At 40.8% G+C, this 20,935-nt stretch overlaps 2 protein-coding genes across 2 annotated transcripts in view; both read right to left on the bottom strand.

Annotated features, from left to right (window-relative positions):
* The window catches only part of VGLL4 (vestigial like family member 4), a 154,380-nt gene extending 142,893 nt beyond the window's left edge, over positions 1 to 11,487 (bottom strand). The window contains exons 1-2 of the mRNA XM_054035840.1: positions 11,245 to 11,487; positions 1,434 to 1,510 (exon numbers count right to left, since the gene is read on the bottom strand). Coding sequence (XP_053891815.1) covers positions 1,434 to 1,497 — 64 coding nt within the window. The 5' untranslated portion in view covers positions 1,498 to 1,510; positions 11,245 to 11,487. The remainder of the gene's footprint in view (positions 1 to 1,433; positions 1,511 to 11,244) is intronic.
* A 6,041-nt stretch (positions 11,488 to 17,528) lies between these two features.
* TAMM41 (TAM41 mitochondrial translocator assembly and maintenance homolog) overlaps positions 17,529 to 20,935 on the bottom strand; it is a 47,857-nt gene continuing 44,450 nt past the window's right edge. The window contains exon 9 of the mRNA XM_054035835.1: positions 17,529 to 18,001. The gene's annotated coding sequence lies outside the window, so the exon portion shown is untranslated. The remainder of the gene's footprint in view (positions 18,002 to 20,935) is intronic.

The raw sequence follows: 20,935 nt of genomic DNA, 5'->3' as shown, positions 1-20,935 counted from the left end.
GCCAGTTTTGTGTTCTTCACACATATGAAAAATTGCTTTAGACTGTTAATTATTTTGCTTTTGTTTACTTGCATCCTAACGCATATTAACACATACCTTTTTAATAGTTATATCAAGCTCACTTTGCTTGAAAGTGGAATACTTTCTGGAAGCATATTAAAAAAAAAAAAAAAAAAAAAACCACCCACAAAAATCATCATTTAATGGTTCCCTAAGTCTAAATACACATACTGCACCTCCTTTGCGTTCTTTGTCTACCTTTCTGTTTTCATTGCTAGGCAAAAGATTTTTTTACATTTATTTTACAAACAGTAAGTATGAAGTTTTCTAGACCACGAGTTCTTAACCTGAGGGTCACGTACACCATCCCTTTCTATGGTAGGGTGTACTGAATTTTTTTTCCCCACCAGTTGTAACACAGGATGAGGATATGGAAAAGATGCAAAGCACTGAGCTTGACAAATGATCAATCACACTAAACAATGTCAGTTGTGCTGTCATCTTTTCTAACAAACAAGTTTTACGAAAAACCCATATGTACCTAGCAGAATCTCAAATGCACCCCTATGTCAAGCATCCAATTGATAATGGGTCCCTACTTCAGGTAGCATGATCTTCAGAGAAGAAACCACTTATTTATACTTAACCTACAACACAAAATTCCAAATTAAATGCAGTCAAATCAATGTATTGTGGAATAGGTCACTGTACACTTTTTATAGCTCTCCCAAGCTTAACAGAGATAATCTCTCTGCTTTTTGTCAACCACTATCATTTGCTTGAATTTTGAAGTGCTTTTAAGAAGAGTCAATTTGATATAAAAGGTAAATTGCAGAGGGGATAAAACATGTTATTTCACTACATTACAAAAAAGGCTTTTGACTTTTATCTTAAAGCAATAAGCAGTGAATATTGGCAGATATCAAGTATAATAGTGATAAGTGGTTTTTAAACACTGAAAAGGAAGTTTTGTGGCCCATCTTCATTGGCTGAGTACCTGTGCGCTTCTTAGGGGATGGACCTAATATACATCAGAGATAAAAGAGTCCTTAGTTTGTCAAGGACTCCATGTCAATTTCCTACCCAAGAGCAGAAAGAGGTACATGCTCTCTGAATCCTGGAGCACATACCAAAAATCAGGAATGTTTGGTTTCTTGGACACCAGATGTTAAAAATGCATTGTTCGGTTTTTCCTTGTAGGATACTATGAAGGCGCTCATGAAGAGTGCCTAAGGGATTTCGGAGCACAAGTCCCATTTGTACACTTAAATTCCAGTGGCACTTTTGAAATTTTCCCTCTATAAACCTTAGATACAGCAAACTAAGAAAGACTAATTAATCCAACACCTAAACTGAGATCCAGTATGTAAAAGTAAATTGACTGCACCAAAATAATGGCAGAGATGAAGCACAGAATTAAATTTTAGACTTACGTTTCTCATCATCAGCATGTACTAGAGATGCTGCTCTTGACAAAACATCCAATGGAGTCTCCATTCCTGGCAGGATCCTGTAATATAAAAGAGCCAGGTTTTCTAACAGTTTCATAAAATTATGTTTATAAAAGGTGAGAAGTTGCTTTGTCATTAGATAACAAATCTGTAACTCCCTATCATATAAACAACAAACACCACCATATAAACTACTGTAAGACAGGGAAAAGGAAACATCGCTTTCAGAAACATTATAGCATCACATATAGAATAAATAAGGCTGGCTTCAATTATATATTAACAACAGGGAACAGCCACCATTTTATTAAGCTGAACACAATCATGAGGACACATGCCTTTTACTTCAAGATGCCTCTGCTCAGGGAATCTTAGTTCCATCCCTGTGAGGTAGGCAACTATAATTATCTTCATTTTACAGATGGAGAATTTGAGGTACAGAAAAGTTAAGTGACTTACTTGCCCAATAGCAAACCAAGTCTGTGGCAGAACTGAAATAGACCCAAGGTCTCCTGAATCCCATTCCTGTACTTTACCCACAAGATCATCCTTCCACGCATCAAGTCCAGATGTGACTGCATTTCAGTACTAGGGGAAGTGATATGCACATCTATGCTTTGGGTGAAACTTGACAATGATCCTGTCTGTCTCTCCCTCCCCCTTTCTCTCACCACTCTTTCCCAAACCCTCTCTTCTTTTATCCTTTTTCCTGTGATCTTTTAAAAGTCATACAACCAAACAAGCAACCTAGTATCTAAACAGTCCGTCATCTTGCCAGTTGGGCATTTATGCAAGTGTCAGGTTCTGCAAAAGAGCGAAATACTTTATGACTGAAAAAAAAAAAAATCAAAAAGGAACTGGAGAACAGAACCAAGGAAGTCAAATGTTTGCTGCCCTCTGAACTCTTCAAAATTAAGTTCACACTGGATTGCTTTTTGTGGCCCTTGTGATTTTACTTCCTCCCATCCCAGTCAACCACAACATAAAAACATTAAAAGATGCAATTTGTTTGAAGAGGGGGAAAAAGGTAATAGGTCCAATCGTTTACAGAAGTTTCACATCAGTGTAACTCCATTGACATCAACAGAATTAGACCCCTAATTCACACTTGTTCAAGTGAAAGAGGAACACATCCAAAGATGGGAAGCCACCAAGACATTTTTATTCTATCAAAGATATATTTTTTAAAAATGTCATCTACCAATTAATACTGAGAATATGCACAGTTGTATAATCAGATCTGAATTTTTGTATTTCCCTCTTTGGCGGTTACTTTCATAAATATACACTGATATAAATCTTCAGAGCACAAGCCAACATTTAGTGTATGGGGATTAGGAAAGAAACTTTCCTTAACTGCCTTCGGCAGAGTTTCTTGCACCTGGATAGATGGCCCTCTGGTCTGACCCGGTATGGCAATTCTTATATTCCTTTAAAAGGTAAGATTGAAAATTCCCAGATTTTATCTGCAAATTCCTTGTGGAAGGGACCTGTGTACTTTATAGGTACTGTGATGTACCTGCCTAGCACAACTGTGAGCACTGTAAAATAATATTTCTAGATACACACAAATTAATACAGTCCATCCAACAGAACTACTATGAAAAAAAAACTGTTAACGTTTCACTTTTAACTCAATATTAGAAATGTCTTCAAAACTAAAAAACATATAAATAAAACACAGAGGTATGAAAGAGAAGACTAACATGATTAAGACGGTTATCAATTAGAAGAGTTCATTTACAAGCCAGCTGTAGATAACAGCTCCGTTTTTAATAAGAGGGCAGGCAGCAGTGCTAAGTAAACAAAAGGAGAGTAAAAAGTCCAGGCTGTTAACAATTCCTATTGATTTTTCAGAAAGCAGAATGATCCCATTACAAGAATCCTTTTATTTTAAAATATCATTTACAATCCTGATCAAAGCAGGGTGGTGGCAGCAAGCGAAATCTCAGACACATGTATACAGGCTTAACAACAAACATATGTTTGGGGAGTAGTTTCCCCTGACTTCACTAATAAATCTCTCTGCTCTCCCACTCCCTGCCTAAATAATGTCAAAGACTATAAAAACTAACCTAAAGTTTTTAAAGCATTAAGGGAAGGAGTGGGAAGGAAAACGCTTTCTGTTGTAAATATTTACTTTTTAAAGCCTCTAGTATGTATTTTCAATGGAAGAGTCAGAGTCCAGTCCTGCCCCCGTTGATTTCACAGGAAGAAGGAAAATATCTGAAAACAACTAAGTACACTGGTTTAAAATGAAGAAACGGATTCTCATCCTCTAGAACAGAGGTTCTCAAACTGTGATCTGTGGACCACCAGTGGTCCATGAGTTCCATTCAGGTGGTCCACGGATAATTCCCTCCAAGGTGTGCGCCTGGGTGGCCGCACACGAGAGAATGAAGGGCCACCTAATTTGTGGAGTCGCACAGGCGTGGCTCCACTAATTAGGTGCCTGGATCCTGGAGAAGACACACATATAAGGTGAGGTGGTGGCCTTGGGGGAAATAGGAGATAGATGGGAAGGGGCAGCGGGGTGAGAAGAGAGGGTGGGGGGAATTTGGGACGTGCAGGACTGCAGCAGCCAGAGAATGAGGCGACTTTCTCCAGCTCCAGAGCTGTGGCTGCCAGGGAGAGGCAGCCCTCCTTCCCAGCCCCAGCTCCGGGGCTGCTGCAGTCAAGGAGAGAGGGAGAGACCTTGCTCCTTCCCAGCCCCAGCATGGGGGCTGCCATGGCAGGGGATAGAGGGCACATCCATCGCATTAGAAAGGCAAGACTACTGGTATTAAAATATGAGTTGTGTGCTTTTATTTGTAGAACAAAAGAACGTTAATTATAATTAGGGTGTTTTTTATATAGACTTTTATCCAAAGCACATTACAATAGTTAGCTAATGGTACAAACAACATTTGGAAAGATCATTAAGTGGTCCGCCAAGACCCTCAGCAATTTTCAAGTGGTCCACAAAAAAAAAGTCTGAGAACCACTGCAGTCTAGAATCATGTGCAAACAAAACATGAAAAGAATAAAATTTTGCCTAAGTCCATTAAAAAAAAAAACAGCTGACTTCTTAAATTTGAATAAGAAAACCTAGCAGGGAACAATTACTTATCAATTTTTAGTTCTGGAAAATTTATCTTCAGTAGAACTTTCCCTGTATCATAGCATAGACCTTCCCACCTCCACCACACTTCTCTAGTGTCACAACTTTCATCTCTCCTCTCTATCCATATGACTCCATGGGGCCCATCTTTTTCTTACCTCTTTATTCTCATTAGATTACTAAAAGTGCCACTTCATCTGCCTCCTGGCATGTTGTTTATGGGCCTGAGCACCCAATACCGCCCTCACCTCCCCCCTCCCCCCGCAACACAGTCAAAAATCATATTGACAAAATTATAGAATTATAATTGCCAATGAATATACTATGTGGCTGTATAAAAGTGATGGTTAAAAGCCTCTAAATACAAATCTCTGTGCTAAATTTGAAGGAAAAAAAACCTGAATCCTCTATTAAGCCTTTAGCAAAAAAAAAGTGTTCATTTTTCTCTCTCTTTTTGATAGTGCAGAGGATATTATGAATAATTTGATATTGAAAGTACAGTTTGCTTTTAATTTTTCAGTAACTTTCAAGACATTGGCATTGCAGATGCTCATCCCTTTCGGGAACACACTTTTAGTAAGGTTATTAACTGGAGAAACAAGTCCAAATTGAGGGAAGGTAACAGAAACCTGGTATTGATTCGGTTCAGAATATTAGATATTTTAAAAACATACAGCTATCAGCAAAAATGGGCTAGCCACAACGTTTAGTCCGTTACTATCTTGCATATCCCTCAAAGTTTATTTCATATGTGAGACCTACAGAAGTGATAAAAATAAATAAAATCAGAGATGCATTTTGCAAAAGTTAATATTATACTATGCAGAATGTTATGTCCACTAGAAAAGGAGAATTTCTTTAATGGGATACTGTTAGTATTGAGATCTGCAGACTTTCAACATTATAGTGGTTAAATGTGTCTGGATTGTCCACATAAATTTTAGAAACTTACTTGAAAATTACCTATGTAAAGCCATACATTTACAGAGTATTTTATAAAAAGAGCAAGCCATGCTTCTTGTCCCAAACAGCTCACAGTCTAAAGACAGACAAGACAAGAAGACATGGTCCAATTGTTCAGGGAAGGAAAACAGTAGAGATTACTGATAAGAACAAGAAAGGTATTGAAAGGAATCCTTCCAACTAGTACCTTTCATTCCACATGTAGTCAAAGATTAGAAGTTTGAAAGCTCAGGGTGCAGCAGCACCCCCTGGCTTGAAGTGGTTTCCTTCATATATAATGTTTGGTTCTATAGCTCTCAGCACCCCCACTATAAAAACTGTTCCACCACCACTGCCTTATTATGAAATTTACAGCTAAAATGGGTTCTTACTATTTTTGCAGTTTTGGTGAAAGATCCAAAACGCAGTAAGGTTTAAAGGGACACAATCACCTTAATAATAACATTTCTGTCTGAATTTTATCCTTTGTGTCTACTACTGTTCTAAGTAACACCTAAGATTATTGTAACAAATAGATTAGAACATAAATAGATATTTTAACCCCCCCCAACCCCCAACTAGTTTACTCATTACATTTTGGCAGTGCTTTGTACATAGTTAATTTCTCTCTTTCTCCTCTGTCAGTCTGTGTCTCTCAATCACACAACAAAAGGGGAAAAAAAACTTTGATAGATTAAAAAAAGTGTGATTGTAAAACTATAAAAATTAGCAGGGCGACTAAGGACCATATGTAAAGCTATTTTCAATTTTTTATATAAATCAGCTAGACTTCATGACGATGACCCACAGACACATCACAATTAAACCTCGCAGTTTAAACTTCACATTCCTCAGATTTATAATTTGTACTCATCCGTATGGCACTCACTGGTAAATAATCTGATGACTAAACTACCATGGCTGTTAAATGTAAGAGATAAAGTGTCTGAGGTGTCACAGGATTCCAAATTCTTCATAATGAAGGAGCTGTGGAATTCAGTAGACAGATTCTGAGACTTTTTCAAGGCTACATATCATCAGTTAGGGCCTGGTTCTCATTCAGTTCCCACCGTAACCTGAATTACTACCATCTTTTTGGATGAATGCATGCTTAAAAGAATTTTAGTAGCCTATGTGAAATGAGCTGGTAATCTCTCCAGAGCCTAATGTAGTAGATGACAATGAGATGTCACTTTTACTGAGAGTTTGTTCTGAGAAACCAAAGAGCAAATGGGCATGGAAATGTGAATACTATCCTCTTTCCTCCCAGGGCTGGTCCCCCCAAGTCAAGGTTGAGACACATTGCCACCTTCCTACATTCAGTGGGAAACATTTTTTTAAATGTTGTTTTCTCTCAATGTCAGCTGGATCAATCCATTTTCAGCACTCAATCACACTTTTCTGGAAGTGGAAGATACAACTAAGTATGCTTTTCCTATGATTTTTTTCATAAAGGCAGTACATTTGGTTTTAGAAATGTTCAGCAATAAATTAGGCATCCACGTGAATCATACATGAATGCTTCGGATTCCGTAGCAAATCACTCTCAATTTAAATATTTAATAAAACTGAATGGCTGATTTTAGGCCAATAATTTCCCATTTTCCTTGCATTGTTTTTTTCCACTACAACATTTATCATCTCTCACCCTCTTCCAACACTAATCAATTCCATGATAGATTAAACGATTACTACAGCACATAAACAATTAAAAGACAAAGTTAAACAAGACAGAATTGTTGATACTTTGATCAATCTAATGAATCCACCAGAGAGATCAATTTCTGGGAGTAAACAGTGGCCCCTTGTAAGTCATCTTGGTGGGTAAATATCATGTAAAATATTAGGATCAAGTATGGTTTTTTTTACAATGTACATTACCATTTCTGGTGTTTGAACAAAATAAATATGCAGATAACATTTTGATAAGGGGTGTTCTAGATTACAGACTAGACCTTCTAACCTGGTATTCATGTGGTCACTGGATAGATACCCAAGACCCTCTTGGTTCTTTGCAAGTTAAATAATATAAAATCAGAAGATGAGACATGTAAATTTTAATAACTAACATTTGTAATGCTTGTGTTAGACTAGAAATGCCCTAATGGTGCAATTCATCAGTTACACAATCCCTTGTCTTTAAGCTTCTCAATTTGTCTTGCATTATTTTCTTCTTCTGATGTGCATATTCCCCCTTTAATAAGGTAACCTTTTTAAAAGGAAACTATTAAGAACTATGTTTGAAGTATAAGCCAAGAAAAACAATGTAATTCAAAGTAAAGCTGAATTCTTATAGTGTCCTACTTTTGCAAGATATTGCAGCTCACTTTCTGTAACATAATGCACTGATCTGACCCTTGCAATACATAGTGACAATAAGGTGAATTTAAAAACCGTTTCTTAGTAGGGAACTTTCAACTTTATCAGAAAGCAATCTACTTAGCCTTCCCATTTTTTTCCAAATGTATTTTATTTGCTATTTATCAAAGGTATGCATGTTTAAAGAAGAACATCCTCCCACCTCAGGGCCCTGCTTTTCTTATTTGATCCTACAACACAGTCTGAAAGGTCTGATTACACTACGAAATTCACCAAGCCCTACCAGCTCTCTATTAGCCATGCTTGAAACTATTTGGGCCCATCTACACTACTAGTTAAACTGCTTTCAGGACCACTTCAGGGGGACTCAGTGAACATAGTGTAGGCATGCCTAGTACACTTGTTTTTAGTTTAGTGCCATAGTGTAGGTGTTTCCACCATAGACTGAAGGGATTTTTCCACTGACATAAGTAATCCACTGCTCCAAGCCCTGACCTAGCCATATCTACACTGGGGGTTAGGTTGGCTTAATCTGTGCCCCCGGGGTGTGAATTTTTCACACCCTCTGATTGATGTAGCTAGACTGATCTACATTTTAAGTATAGATCAGGGCTCAGTGCTGAGAACCACTGACATCATCTGGTCAATTTCCTTAGGTAGATGGATGTATAGTTTACTGAGTGCCTAATAGAATCAGATCCAGAAGGCTGCATTTATGACCTCCAACATTTTCCATGTCAACAGACTGATCCCAAATGCAATCTGTTATAGATTTTAAGAGTAGGAGGACCATTATGGCCAGATTTTATAGATTCTAGGGCCAAAGAGGCCACTAATCTAACCTCCTGCATAATAAAGGCAGGCGATAGAATTTCATCCAGAGTTTCCCATGTCTGCAGTTTGCTCTACTGTGAGTGTGACTCTTTAATCTCACACTGTGTCTCACTTTAAAGATAGAGGCAGACAGTTAAAGTGTGGGTGAACTCAGAAAAGTTACTTGATAAAACCAAACAAAACAAGCTCCTTCTTACTCAGTGATACCTGTTTACTTTAGTAGGATTAAAAATTATATCACTTTTTCACTGCTTCTTACTCCTGTCCACTTTCCAAAGCCAACACCGCTAAAGTAAGCTGGATTCTGTATCAATAGAAAAAAGTTACTAAATTCCAATCAGTTATACATGTGAAAGCTCACTTAAGGCAACAGGGTTGCCCAGGTATCACTGAAATCATAGTTTGGCCAGCAGAACCTTATTACTTCCAATTATGCTTGAGGAGAACAAATTCAGTATGACACCAATCGCAGGGTGAGTTCACACAACTGAGAGATAGAGAAAAATCTCTTTAAATGGAATATATTTTATATGGAGTCACTTAGATTTAAACAATTAATCTAAAAAGCAGTCTGACAGACTTACTTTTCAATATAGAACCACATTTTGCTGAAGAAATTTCAGGGCTTGTCTGCAAGAGAAAGTTATACCTCTAAGTTTCATAGCAAAGTTTAAGTCAAGGTGTGAATTAAGCTGACCAAATATAGCTATATCAATGCAACTCCCATGTGAACACTCTTATTCCAGAATAAAAGCATTGAAAATGATAGTTAGACAGGTAAAGGTATATTGGTATAATTATATCAGTATAACTAGTGAAACTTTTGCATGTATATGAGCCTTCAGCCTGTGTCAACTCAAATATTAATTTTAAATGATGGGGCCCAACAGTTTTGCAAGTCAGAATTTGGATCTCCAACCACCTCTACATAGACTGGCAGAGTATGAGAGCATTGTAGAAATAGTACAATCATTCCAAGAGATGGATGTTGGAAGGGATATGGAAAAAAAAATCACTTTGCATCCCTTGAGTAACACTCCTGACTGACTCAGGGGTGGCACTCATGGGCTGCAGAGGAAGTTCCATCCATCCCCTCTTCTGCAAGGAGGTGTCAGTCCTATGTGGAACTGAGGACTAGTCTACACTGGCAACGTTCTTGTGTAGTCACAGCAGAGCACTGGGAGAAAGGTCTCCCAGCGCTCTAAAAAAAACCCACTTCCATGAGGGCACAGCTCCCAGCACTGAAATTTGCTGTGCTCAGGGGGGTGTTTTTTCACCCCCCTGAGCGAAAAAGTTGCAGTGCTGTAAAGTGCCAGTGTAGACAAGCCCTGAGAGGATAAGGGACATCAGAGGAAAGCTGAGGGAATCAGAGAAAATCCACCTTCTGAAACAGGGTGGGGAGTTTTCCTTCCCACCCTCACTAGGATTTAGTAACTAGGATTACTAATAGTATGACTGGTCCTAATAAAATCTGCAAAATGATCTGCTTAGAAGCAAGGCAGGTTTTCTTGGCATTCCCCCCTTAGAATCCAGCATTCCACCACACTGCCAATTTCCCTGATGATGGAATCATCTGAAATCACTTTGTGTGAGAAACTAAACTTAGGTTTTCAATGCCAGATGGAATCAATGCATTCTCTTCCCATTACACCACAAGCATTACACAGTAGCACAAGAACGCCAACACAAGAACAGAGAAAGGACAAGCATTCCCTTCCACACACGCTACATGGAGCTTGCCATGCTACAATCCTCAAGTTAGGTCCTTGGTACCAAGGGAGGAGAGACGTGGCCAAGCTTCTCAGTACAAAGTACAGTACAAAGCATGACTGCCAGCGAGCCCAGGAGATATTCTGTGCTGGGAAATCCCCCACACCACAGCACATGTAGGAAGCTGAAAGCTTCCCCAGCTCACATTTCCTCAGGACTACACAGAGGAGGAGTCTGTGGGATGCAGAAGAGAGGTGGCTGTAGTCAGTGCCCACAGTAATACAGCCAAGCTAGGAGATGCTCCCTTGGCCCCCATGGCAAGGCAAAGACATGGGCACTACCCAAACATTTGCATTACACTCATGGCTGGAGTAGCTGAGGGCTCGTGGGACAGGGCCAGGGAAGAGGTCACAAAAGGCAACTAAAGGCCCAGGACAAAAGGGGGCACGTGGCAGAGTCTGGCGTGGGGAGCCAGAGACGCAGGGCAGGTGTAGCCCGGGGTGCGGGGAGCCATGGGGGTCTCAGGGCAGGCACAGCCCGAGCGGGCAGAAGTCAGGAGTTGGGGGGCCTGAAACAAAGGGCGGCAGGAAGGACAACCGGGGGCACAGCCTAAGCCAGCCCCGAGCACCCCCACTCCAGGTCCGAGGGCCCACGGCTGCTCTAGTGTAGCCAGGGAGTAACCAGGGCACCAGCTGAACCGGCCTCCTCGAACACCTGCACCCTCTGCACTTGCCCCACTCGCCCCGGGACGCAGCCGGGCTCTAACCCTGCGGCGACGGACCTGGGGCCACGGGCCCTGGCCAACCCGCTCCCGGGACCAGGGCGCACCGCCCGCCGCCGCTGCTGCTGCAGCCTCCCTCTCTCTGCCTGGCCAAGCGGCTCACTCACCAGTGTGCAGTGCGCACCCCACGCGGCTGGGCGGGCGGCTGCTCCCCCCCACAGCGCCGCGGCGGGACACGCAGGGTGGCCGGGGCTCCAACAAGTGCCAGGCTCCGCGCGCAGCAGGGCTCCGGCTGCAGGAGGAGCAAGGGGGGGGGGTGTTTACTCCAGCGCCGAGACCCAAACAAGGCGAGTCCGGCAAGGGAGCACGGCCCAGCCTCCCCCAACAACACTGGCTGCACTGAGTAGCCAAGGGAAGAATCCCAGGAACGGCGGAATTCTCTTCCTAGCAGGTGGGGAGAGCCAGACAACCCCATTGGCTGGGCCAGCCCATGAGATCAGCATAGATTAGGATAATGAGACCCTGACATCACATCCTCAGCAGGTAGAGAAAACACAGAGAGAGAGAAAGAGAGGAAAGGGAAGGGAAAACCCCCCACGGAAATCCCCCCTCCTCGAGGGAGGAGACAGGCAGGGAAATCCAAGCAGGGCTGAAGGTGGGAGGAGCCCTGGGCTGCTGCTTTACACACAAAAGCAGCCTTGCTATGTTTGGCGAGCTCCAACCGTTCACAGCACTGTTTTCAATGCAGCGTGCTGTTGTGGGAGGGGTTGGAGCAGGCTTTGAGTGGTGCCACTGCTGGAATGAAATCTAGGATTCCTGGGGGGGAGGAAATCTCTGCTCTTTAAATTAAGCTTGTACTCGGGTGCTTAACAGGCAGAAGGAAGGAGGGATTTTACAAAGGATGTTAAAGACTGTATTAACGTAGAATCTGAGGGGTAGCCCTGTTAGTCTGTATCCACAAACACAACGAGGAGTCCGGTGGCACCTTAAAGACTAACAGATTTCTTTGAGCATAAGCTTTCTTGGTTAAAAACCCCACTTCTTCAGATCCATGGATTGAAAATTACAGAGCCTGTAATTTGTACATAATAAATAAATACATATATTCTGTAATTTTCACTCCATGCATCTGAAGAAGTGGGTTTTTTACCCACGAAAGCTTATGCTCAGAGAAAACAGGAGTACTTGTGGCACCTTAGAGACTAACAAATTTATTAGAGCATAAGCTTTCGTGGACTACAGCCCACTTCTCAGAAACCTATGCTCAGAGAATGTATTTTCATCTGCCCTTTTGTTAGGCAACAGATCCTATGCACTAGGAAAGAAAGCTGAGATTTCATTGTCTTGTACTTTATGACAAACATTAGAAATATATTTTTCATCTAGCAAATGATCAACCAGAGAAAAAACAGTTAGAGCAGAGATTCCCTATTGATTAAAAGCAACATACCTTCATTCCAACTACTGTTGATAGCACCAACTGAATGCACACACTAAAATATATAAACAGGAAGTTTTCTAAAAGAAGAAAATTAAGACCCTTTAAATGTAGTAAAACCAAGCTTCTGTAAAAATGAATGCCAGTAGAATTTATATACATAAAAGAGACATAATAGTTTTAAACCCAAACGTTGCAGCGTTAAAAGGGCTGAAGTCAAACTGGCCTATTCATTATCCAAGCAGATAGAAAAGCAAAAAATACACAAATAACTATATTCTTCACTGGAAAAAAAAAAACTTACATTCTTGCAAAGTTAAGGTTGCTTGGTAGTATGCCATCCCTCGCGGAATGTTGAATTGAGCAAAACTCACTTTTGGAAACCAGGAGATGCAGAGTTAAGGCTATGCAACTCTTAACTCTGCCCTTTCAGCAATGCCCTAATACTCTCTGTTAACACACACACACTTTTACGCTGCCTACTCCACAGTTGCTAAAATGTACAAGCTCTTCACCTCCTTTTACAACCCATTCACTCTCAGCCATAGGATTCCATCTAATACTATTAAAGGGCTAAAAGGAGGAGAGAATACAAATGTGGCACTGATAGGTGCCACTGCCCCGGTTCTCCAGTGTCCCTTCTACTCACCCCCAAGTTACACTTACCTCTGTCCCACTCCTCCTTGCCCCAGCCTCCCTTTCCTTAGCCCCCAGCCTTTTCCCCCTACCACCCATCCCCATGTATCCCCCTCCCCTCACTGCAGCTCCAAAACCTGCTCCCTCTCTAAACCCACCCCTCCTCTCCCAGGAAGCATTGACATGTCTAAATAATCCCATGCCCAAAGATTTTAGGAGTATGGTGTGGGGGGGGAGGGCTGGGTTGGCTTGCACTGGCAGAGCTATGGGGTGCATTGGCAGAGACTTGAGGTGCAGGAGTTTGGGGTGCACTGACAGACCTGTCGAGTGCAGGGTGGCTGGCATGCAAGAGTTGGGGTGCACAGGCATAGCTAGAGATACCAGGCGTCCCTCACTGAACCCCCAGGGTCCCTCCCTTCCCTACCACCCGTCCCATTTATCCACCTTCCCATAACTTCCTACCGCTTGCTGCAGCCCCAAATCCTTCTACCATTCCCCCCACTCCTCCACCCCTTAATACGCCATCCCTTCCAGGAAGTATTTACATGTCTAATTTTTTTCCCCTCTCAAACACTTTCATTACGTTCCCTAAACTAAAATCGCTAATGATTACTCACAAATTGTAGCAATCTCCAGCCATTCAGTTCAAACTCCTTTTGTCTTAGGTTGGGGTGTTGTGATTAATCCTTAGATTAGGTTAAGTATAGGGCTTGAAACATCAGGTGCTTGTTGGATCCACAGCTATTGTGGGATATTTAATAGCAATTTCAAAAGCATTTACCATCTGATCTTGGCAAGGTGATTGTAACCTGTAACCTTTTTTTCCTCAGCTGTGGAACTTGCCACAGTTCTTCCTCCATTTGCATCATGATACAGGGATTTCTACAATATGCAGAAAACTGTGGCCCATTTCATAACTACCGTTTCATACAATGGACAAGTTACACTTGTGTTCCAGGATCTGCACTCGCTTCCAATGGAGTTCTAGGTGAAATATAGGGGATTGGTTTGACCAGCTACCACTATTTATTATTAAACCCCAGTGTGAAACATGTTTTTTATCTGCAGTGTTGTCACAGGCTACAGGTAGAGCTGAGGGCCCAATTCTGTAGTGCCTATTGTGGGAAAGCTCCCACTAATTTCAATAGGGTTATGGGATCAAGCCTGACACCTGCTCCATGGCCATATAAGGAAATTAAATATCCCCCCCCCCATCACATTTGAATAAAGAATGCCCTAAGCTAACCTCTCCTCATACACAGACACAAGCAATACCACATTTTACTACTCTGGAGGCGTTATGCTAATACACACACTCCCTGCAGCAGTGGAATACTTTGGCACAGGCTACGCTACAAGCCAGGCTTTGTTAAAGAAATTTGTTTTAAAAATTGATTTCAGTTCATATGGTTGTGCAGCTGGCAGGTCTGGGGCACAACGCTGTTATAAGCCTTTTCAGTCAGATATACTTGTGCACAACAACAAAGAGCTAAATTTTTTCTTAAGTGTTCATGTGGGAGGTAAGTTGCCAGCTGGCATTCATAGCCCTTACAAGAGAAATTTAGCAGAGTTCAGTGAGTTTCAGCTTCTCCTCTTATTGTGATTTTACAGTTTTGTTAATAATGACATTACAGGCCTTTTCCTTGGCAACAGACTGGAGCTTGTGAAATCAGCTCTCTCTGAACAGAAGTTCCTAATTTACTACTTGAAATTCGGCACAATCAGGCACAACACAAAGATGATTAGTTTTTGCCACTGTAAGCAAGCCCTTTTCAAAGCTATCACAAAATATTGTCAGCGTTAATAAGGTTTACTATTACATTGGAACATTTAATTTGTCAGTATAGTTTATACTCTGGATCTGGCTCTATCTACATCTTGCCTTAATATCATCATGGGTCAGAGTTTACAATTGACACCAGCTATGTAAAATTTACTTCAAGAAATTTCTTATCTATCCCAAATCACATAGCTCCATATGCAAATAATTTTTTTAAAAGATACACCTCTACTTCGATATAACGCTGTCCTCGGGAGCCCAAAAATCTTACCGCGTTATAGGTGAAACTGCGTTATATCAAACTTGCTTTGATCCGCCGGAGTGCGCAGCCCCACCCTCCCGGAGCACTGCTTTACCACGTTATATTTGAATTCATGTTATATCGGGTCGCGTTATATCAGGGTAGAGGTGTACTTTAGTGTCACTAAGCTTTACATCTAAAGTTCTCATTTTGAAATCTAGATCCATTCGCATTGCTATGCTATATCAAAAGCGTGCCTAAACTCATGCCACTGTAGCATATATGGGAAGATTTAAGAAAACATTTCCAAAATTTTAAAATATTGGTATTTTTGTTGTTTCATGATGTGTCAAATTGTAGTAATTCCACACAGACAAGTTGATCAAACTGTAAATTGTTATTGTGATAAATGAAGGTGTGTGTGTGGGGGGGAAATGGGCTCCCTTTTATGGACACCCAGCCAGCCAGTTAGCTATAAAGACCCTCTTGGTAGCTGCTTGCTTTACCTGTAAAGGGTTAAAAAGTCCCTCGGTAAAGAAAAGGGAGTGGGCACCTGACCAAAAGAGCCAATGGAAAGGCTTGCTTTACCTTTGTGTCTCTGTTGTTCTCTCTGGGCTGAAGAGATGGGGGCAGCTGAAACACTGTGTAAAGTTTGGACCAGGTATGAAAATTCATCCTCCATACCTAGAAGAATTCACTGGGAAATTTAAATTATGCGGGGGTTTTACTCATAGGCTTGCTGTGTGAAAGGGGTCACCAATACAAAAGTCTGAGACCCACTGGTCTTCTCCATCCCCTTAAGGAAGATTAAAAGAGACAGTGTATTTTCAATTGGAGCAGGAACAAAACAGCAGCACTATGTTCAAGAGAACTACCAAGTAACTTCAGAGTCCAATAGAAACAGGAATGACTCTAGTTTTGCTGCATCAGAATGTTGGACCACAATTGACTTACTTGTTTTGTTCTAGATTAGAGGCAAGTCCAGTCCTAAGTACTATGGGTATCCAAGGCTGTTGAAATACAAGACACTCACTGGTTTTCCCTTTTGGTTGAAGTACTGTAACATTGTTTGGCATTGTAATATTAAACTGAAAACATTTTCTGGAGTTAAAACTTTGTTTATTTGTAAAGTTTTATTTAAAATATGTTTATTAGAATTAACAGTGACCACTGTTATTTTAGAAGCTATTCTTCAAATAGAGACTTCAGTGTAAAAGACAGGACAGTATAATGATATGTTATAAACGATATACAGACATAATTTTAAAACAAAAGCCCTTTAGAAAAATTAGCCTTTGATGTAGTTAAATGTTCAGGACAGTCAGTCTTTGGATTAAAAGAGTCATATTTAACATGCACTTACCAACAAACAGTTGTGAAAATTTCTTCAAGCTCCATCCCTTTTCTATTTCCATTATGCAATGCACAGCTTTCATAACAAAAATTAAGCTCAAACTACAAATGCAATGAGTTCATTGTTTTTACTTTAATGTTCATACAGGAGAAAAGACAAGCCATTGTACAGTCACAGTTCATTAAGATCCAGGATCAAGCAAATCTGAACAGGTTGCCTTTTCTGGCCAGATACAAAATTACTGTAGCAATATTATAAAGTTAAGGATGTATAGGTTGCCTCATTGCAGGATGTGATGACTATTCTGTACCACCAAAAAGCTATACTTGCTCATAAAATTTACTTTAAAAATTTTGAACTACAATGCCTGTAAACCACTGAGCAAGTGTGCAACAAATACAGGTGGGATTTTCAAAGACAACAAATGGAGCTAAGCATCCAAGTATCATTCATCTTCAACAGGAGTTGGGCACCTAATTCCTTGACGCTCTTTTGAACCTCGCCACCTTTATGGACAACTATCAATTCAGAGAAGGTCTTATTGTACATGAAGACAGAAGTGCCAATTAGGGGCCCCCTCCAAGGTTTTTGCACTTGCTCAAAGTTCCATAGGCCACAGAGCCAGGAGTAATGGGGTGAGAAAGGGCATGTCCCAACCACTTTCAAGCATTGGTCCCATACTAAATCAGTACAGCTGCTGCTGGTCTGGAGCACTGCTAAGCTCAGGCATTTTATCCAATCAAAACAAGGGGGTACTCTAATCTATTCAAGTTCTCATACTGCCCTCATCACCATATTATCAGTGTCTTCCAGAAGTGCTATAAGTGACATGACTTGCATCTGTCACCTGTGTCCCCTTCTTCCTCCTTTCCCCCAATTGCTAAAGCCAGCACATTTTGTAAGTGGATGTAAGAGCTATGTTATAGTACTAGATGGAAGTTTCCACTTTTCCAAATGGTCCAATACAGGTAAAATATGAAGCAGGATTAAAAAAAAAAAAAAAAAAAAAAAAAAGGACTCCTTTTTACTTGAAGAGGCATTCCCAATGAAGTTATAAATAAAGCAGAAAAAAGGAAGTGACTATTTTGTATACATTTAAAGGTAACAAAAAGCTAAGCATAAGAAAACTAAAATAAGGGCTGTTAGGAATAAATGATAGATTGTGTGATATCACAGTGGCCAGAACACATACCTAAGCTCCAGAGCGCTGAGGCAGTGGAGAGCAAGAGACTAGCAAGATTTCAGCAAAAAATAAATAAATAAATAAATAAAAATATGTTTGAGGTTCCAAACATCGGACTTTACCAAATATCCCAAAAAACAGACTGTCCATATAGTGTAGGACTGAAGACATATAGGAAGGGTTCTGTAAGGCAAGGGGTGAGACATATAGCTGGTTCATTAGCTCTTCTTTCTTTGTATCATAAAGCAGGATGTCCATGCATTCAGTAGCAGATCCAGGATTTTAAAGAGTCCTATGGCATAATGGAAAAGCAAGTGAAGCAAAATGAACAGAACTGATGATGTTATTGCCTACAACTGCTATTGAAAGGAAGACCACCTCTAGGAGCCAATTCCTACCCTGACTTAAAACTTATGGGAGTCCTCTAAAGTCAACAGGGATGCATGGGGAGTAAATATCAGGTCAGACTTTAGCCCTTCGTATATCAGGATTTGCCACTGCATTTACTACTTTTTTTTTTTTTTTTTTTTTTTTTTTTAAGTGCCAGAAAATGATGTAAAAGTCTGATTATTTACAGACAAAGATTTGATCAGATGACTGGATTCTGAAGACACTACTGAGACATAAGATTCTGGACTAGGTTTCAAGGGTTACCTGCAATGTTCTTTTTCTGTGACTACACTTATATCTGATCTCAAACTTTGTTTTTATTTATTACAGCTTAATCTATTCTTAAATTTACTCAACGTAACGCACCTGAGTAAAAATCCACAAAAACATAGGCTGTAAGCATCTTGCTCTTGTTTCTCCTGTTACCAGTAATCATGTCTAGTTAAAGTTTTTGTTACGGCAGATTTATAATTTCAAAATATGGTAAAATGAAATTTTATCAACTGCAAATCTTTGTGGCACAGTTGAAATAGTGAGTGTGGCAGAAGTTTTGTGTCATTAGCTATACAAACCAAGCCATACTTTATTTCTTCCAGCAAGATAACATATACAAAAGAATAAACCTTTCCACACTTGCAGAAAATAGGTCCAACTAAAAGGTGATTCACATTGCCTTAAAAGGAAAGGTAATAATGCTTCGCACTTTTTGAACATCTTACAATAGATCTCATAACTTCACAAACATTAACCTCACATTGATCACCAGAGCATGTTCGCAAATTTAAAAATATCTAATAGGAAAAGGCATCCTATTCTTTGGTGCCTCTAGTTATGGGAGGGGGGGGGGGAGCGGGGAGGGAAAGGGATATTCTGATTTATTCACCCTCTACTCAAGTTGCAAGTAATGGAAAGATTCATTTTCTATTGAAACTATGTAAAAGTACCAAGATAGATCCTCTATGATTTTCTTTAACAAGGCTATTTGCTCAAAGCATCAATGCGCATGCCGAAACTACAGGATATTATGGAGGGGCCATGGAAAGTTAGTCACCTAAGAACTATACAGTCTATCTGCTTTTTAACTAATCCTGCAGCTACATTACTCAGTAGTCTTTAAGGTTCCACTGGACTCTTTGTTGTTTTTGAGGATACAGACTAACATGGCTACCCTCTGATACCTTACTCAGTCTGTTAGTCAAATGCACTGACTGGCATACTTTACCTGTTGATTCTTGCATAAGGAGAGAACTCCCCAGGCATAGGTGAGGACATTGAAGTGCAGACTCTTTTTAATTTCAACTTCAGATACTCTAAATATGGCATTAGATCATTGAAGCTTCATATGGCTAAACACCTGGAAGAACTGGCAAATCTTAATTATGTCCTACTTATTGCAACAAAAAGAGGCCTTAAGCAGGGGGAGAACGACCCATCTTTGATGGACTGGACATATTAGTTGAAGTGAGCATCCTCTCCGGAGCAGCTGCCCAATTTCATACATAATATGCTATATTACATAAAATGTAACCTCTGTAGTATGGGTGTAACTGCACAGCTAGGATCAGGGTACAGAAGTATTGTTTAGGTGGTTATTCATGAGACCAAATTTTTGCTGACATTTCTGAGATGGGTGGGTGCAGAGAGAAGTGAGGCTCTAACAGACATAGGGCATGTCTTCACTACCCGCCGGATCGGCGGGTAGCGATCGATCGATTTATCGCGTCTAGTGTAGACACGATAAAATTGATCCCCGATCGCTCTGCCGTCGACTCCGGAACTCCACCGCAGCGAGAGGCGGAAGCGGAATCGACGGGGAGCGGCAGCGATTGACTCGCCGCTGTCCTCACAGCCAGGTAAGTCGACCTAAAATACGCAACTTCAGCTACACAAATAGCGTAGCTGAAGTTGCGTATTTTAGGTCGACCCCCACCCTGTAGTGTAGACCTAGTCATAGGCGCTGCATCTGGACAGGGACTTTTCCACTCAACCTATCTTTGCTACTTTGCCAGCTCTGGTCTGAGAAATCTTGATTTAAAGTACCCTTTATCTGTCCAGATAGAATAGAGTTTACTATAGTGTTTCTCAAATTGTGGTCTGCAGAGCTCTTGCCTGGTGTGAGGAGAGCTAGCTGGTCCCATTGTGCTGATTCATAGATTCTAGGACTGGAAGGGACCTCGAGAGGTCATCGAGTCCAGTCCCCTGCCCGCATGGCAGGACCAAATACTGTCTAGACCATCCCTGATAGACATTTATCTAACCTACTCTTAAATAACTCCAGAGATGGAGATTTCACAACCTCCCTAGGCAATTTATTCCAGTGTTTAACCACCATGACAGTTAGGAACTTTTTCCTAATGTCCAACCTAGACCTCCCTTGCCGCAGTTTAAGCCCATTGCTTCTTGTTCTATCCTTAGAGGCTAAGGTGAACAAGTTTTCTCCCTCCTCCTTATGACACCCTTTTAGATACCTGAAAACTGGTATCATGTCCCCTCTCAGTCTTCTCTTTTCCAAACTAAACAAACCCAATTCTTTCAGCCTTCCTTCATAGGTCATGTTCTCAAGACCTTTAATCATTCTTGTTGCTCTTCTCTGGACCCTCTCCAATTTCTCCACATCTTTCTTGAAATGCGGCGCCCAGAACTGGACACAATACTCCAGCTGAGGCCTAACCAGAGCAGAGTAGAGCGGAAGAATGACTTCTCGTGTCTTGCTCACAACACACCTGTTAATACATCCCAGAATCATGTTAGCTTTTTTTGCAACAGCATCACACTGTTGACTCATATTTAGTTTGTGGTCCACTATAACCCCTAGATCCCTTTCTGCCGTACTCCT

Source organism: Malaclemys terrapin, chromosome 7, assembly GCF_027887155.1.
Source record: "Malaclemys terrapin pileata isolate rMalTer1 chromosome 7, rMalTer1.hap1, whole genome shotgun sequence".
Lineage (NCBI taxonomy): Eukaryota > Metazoa > Chordata > Testudines > Emydidae > Malaclemys > Malaclemys terrapin.
This window is presented reverse-complemented; position numbering and strand designations above follow the sequence as displayed.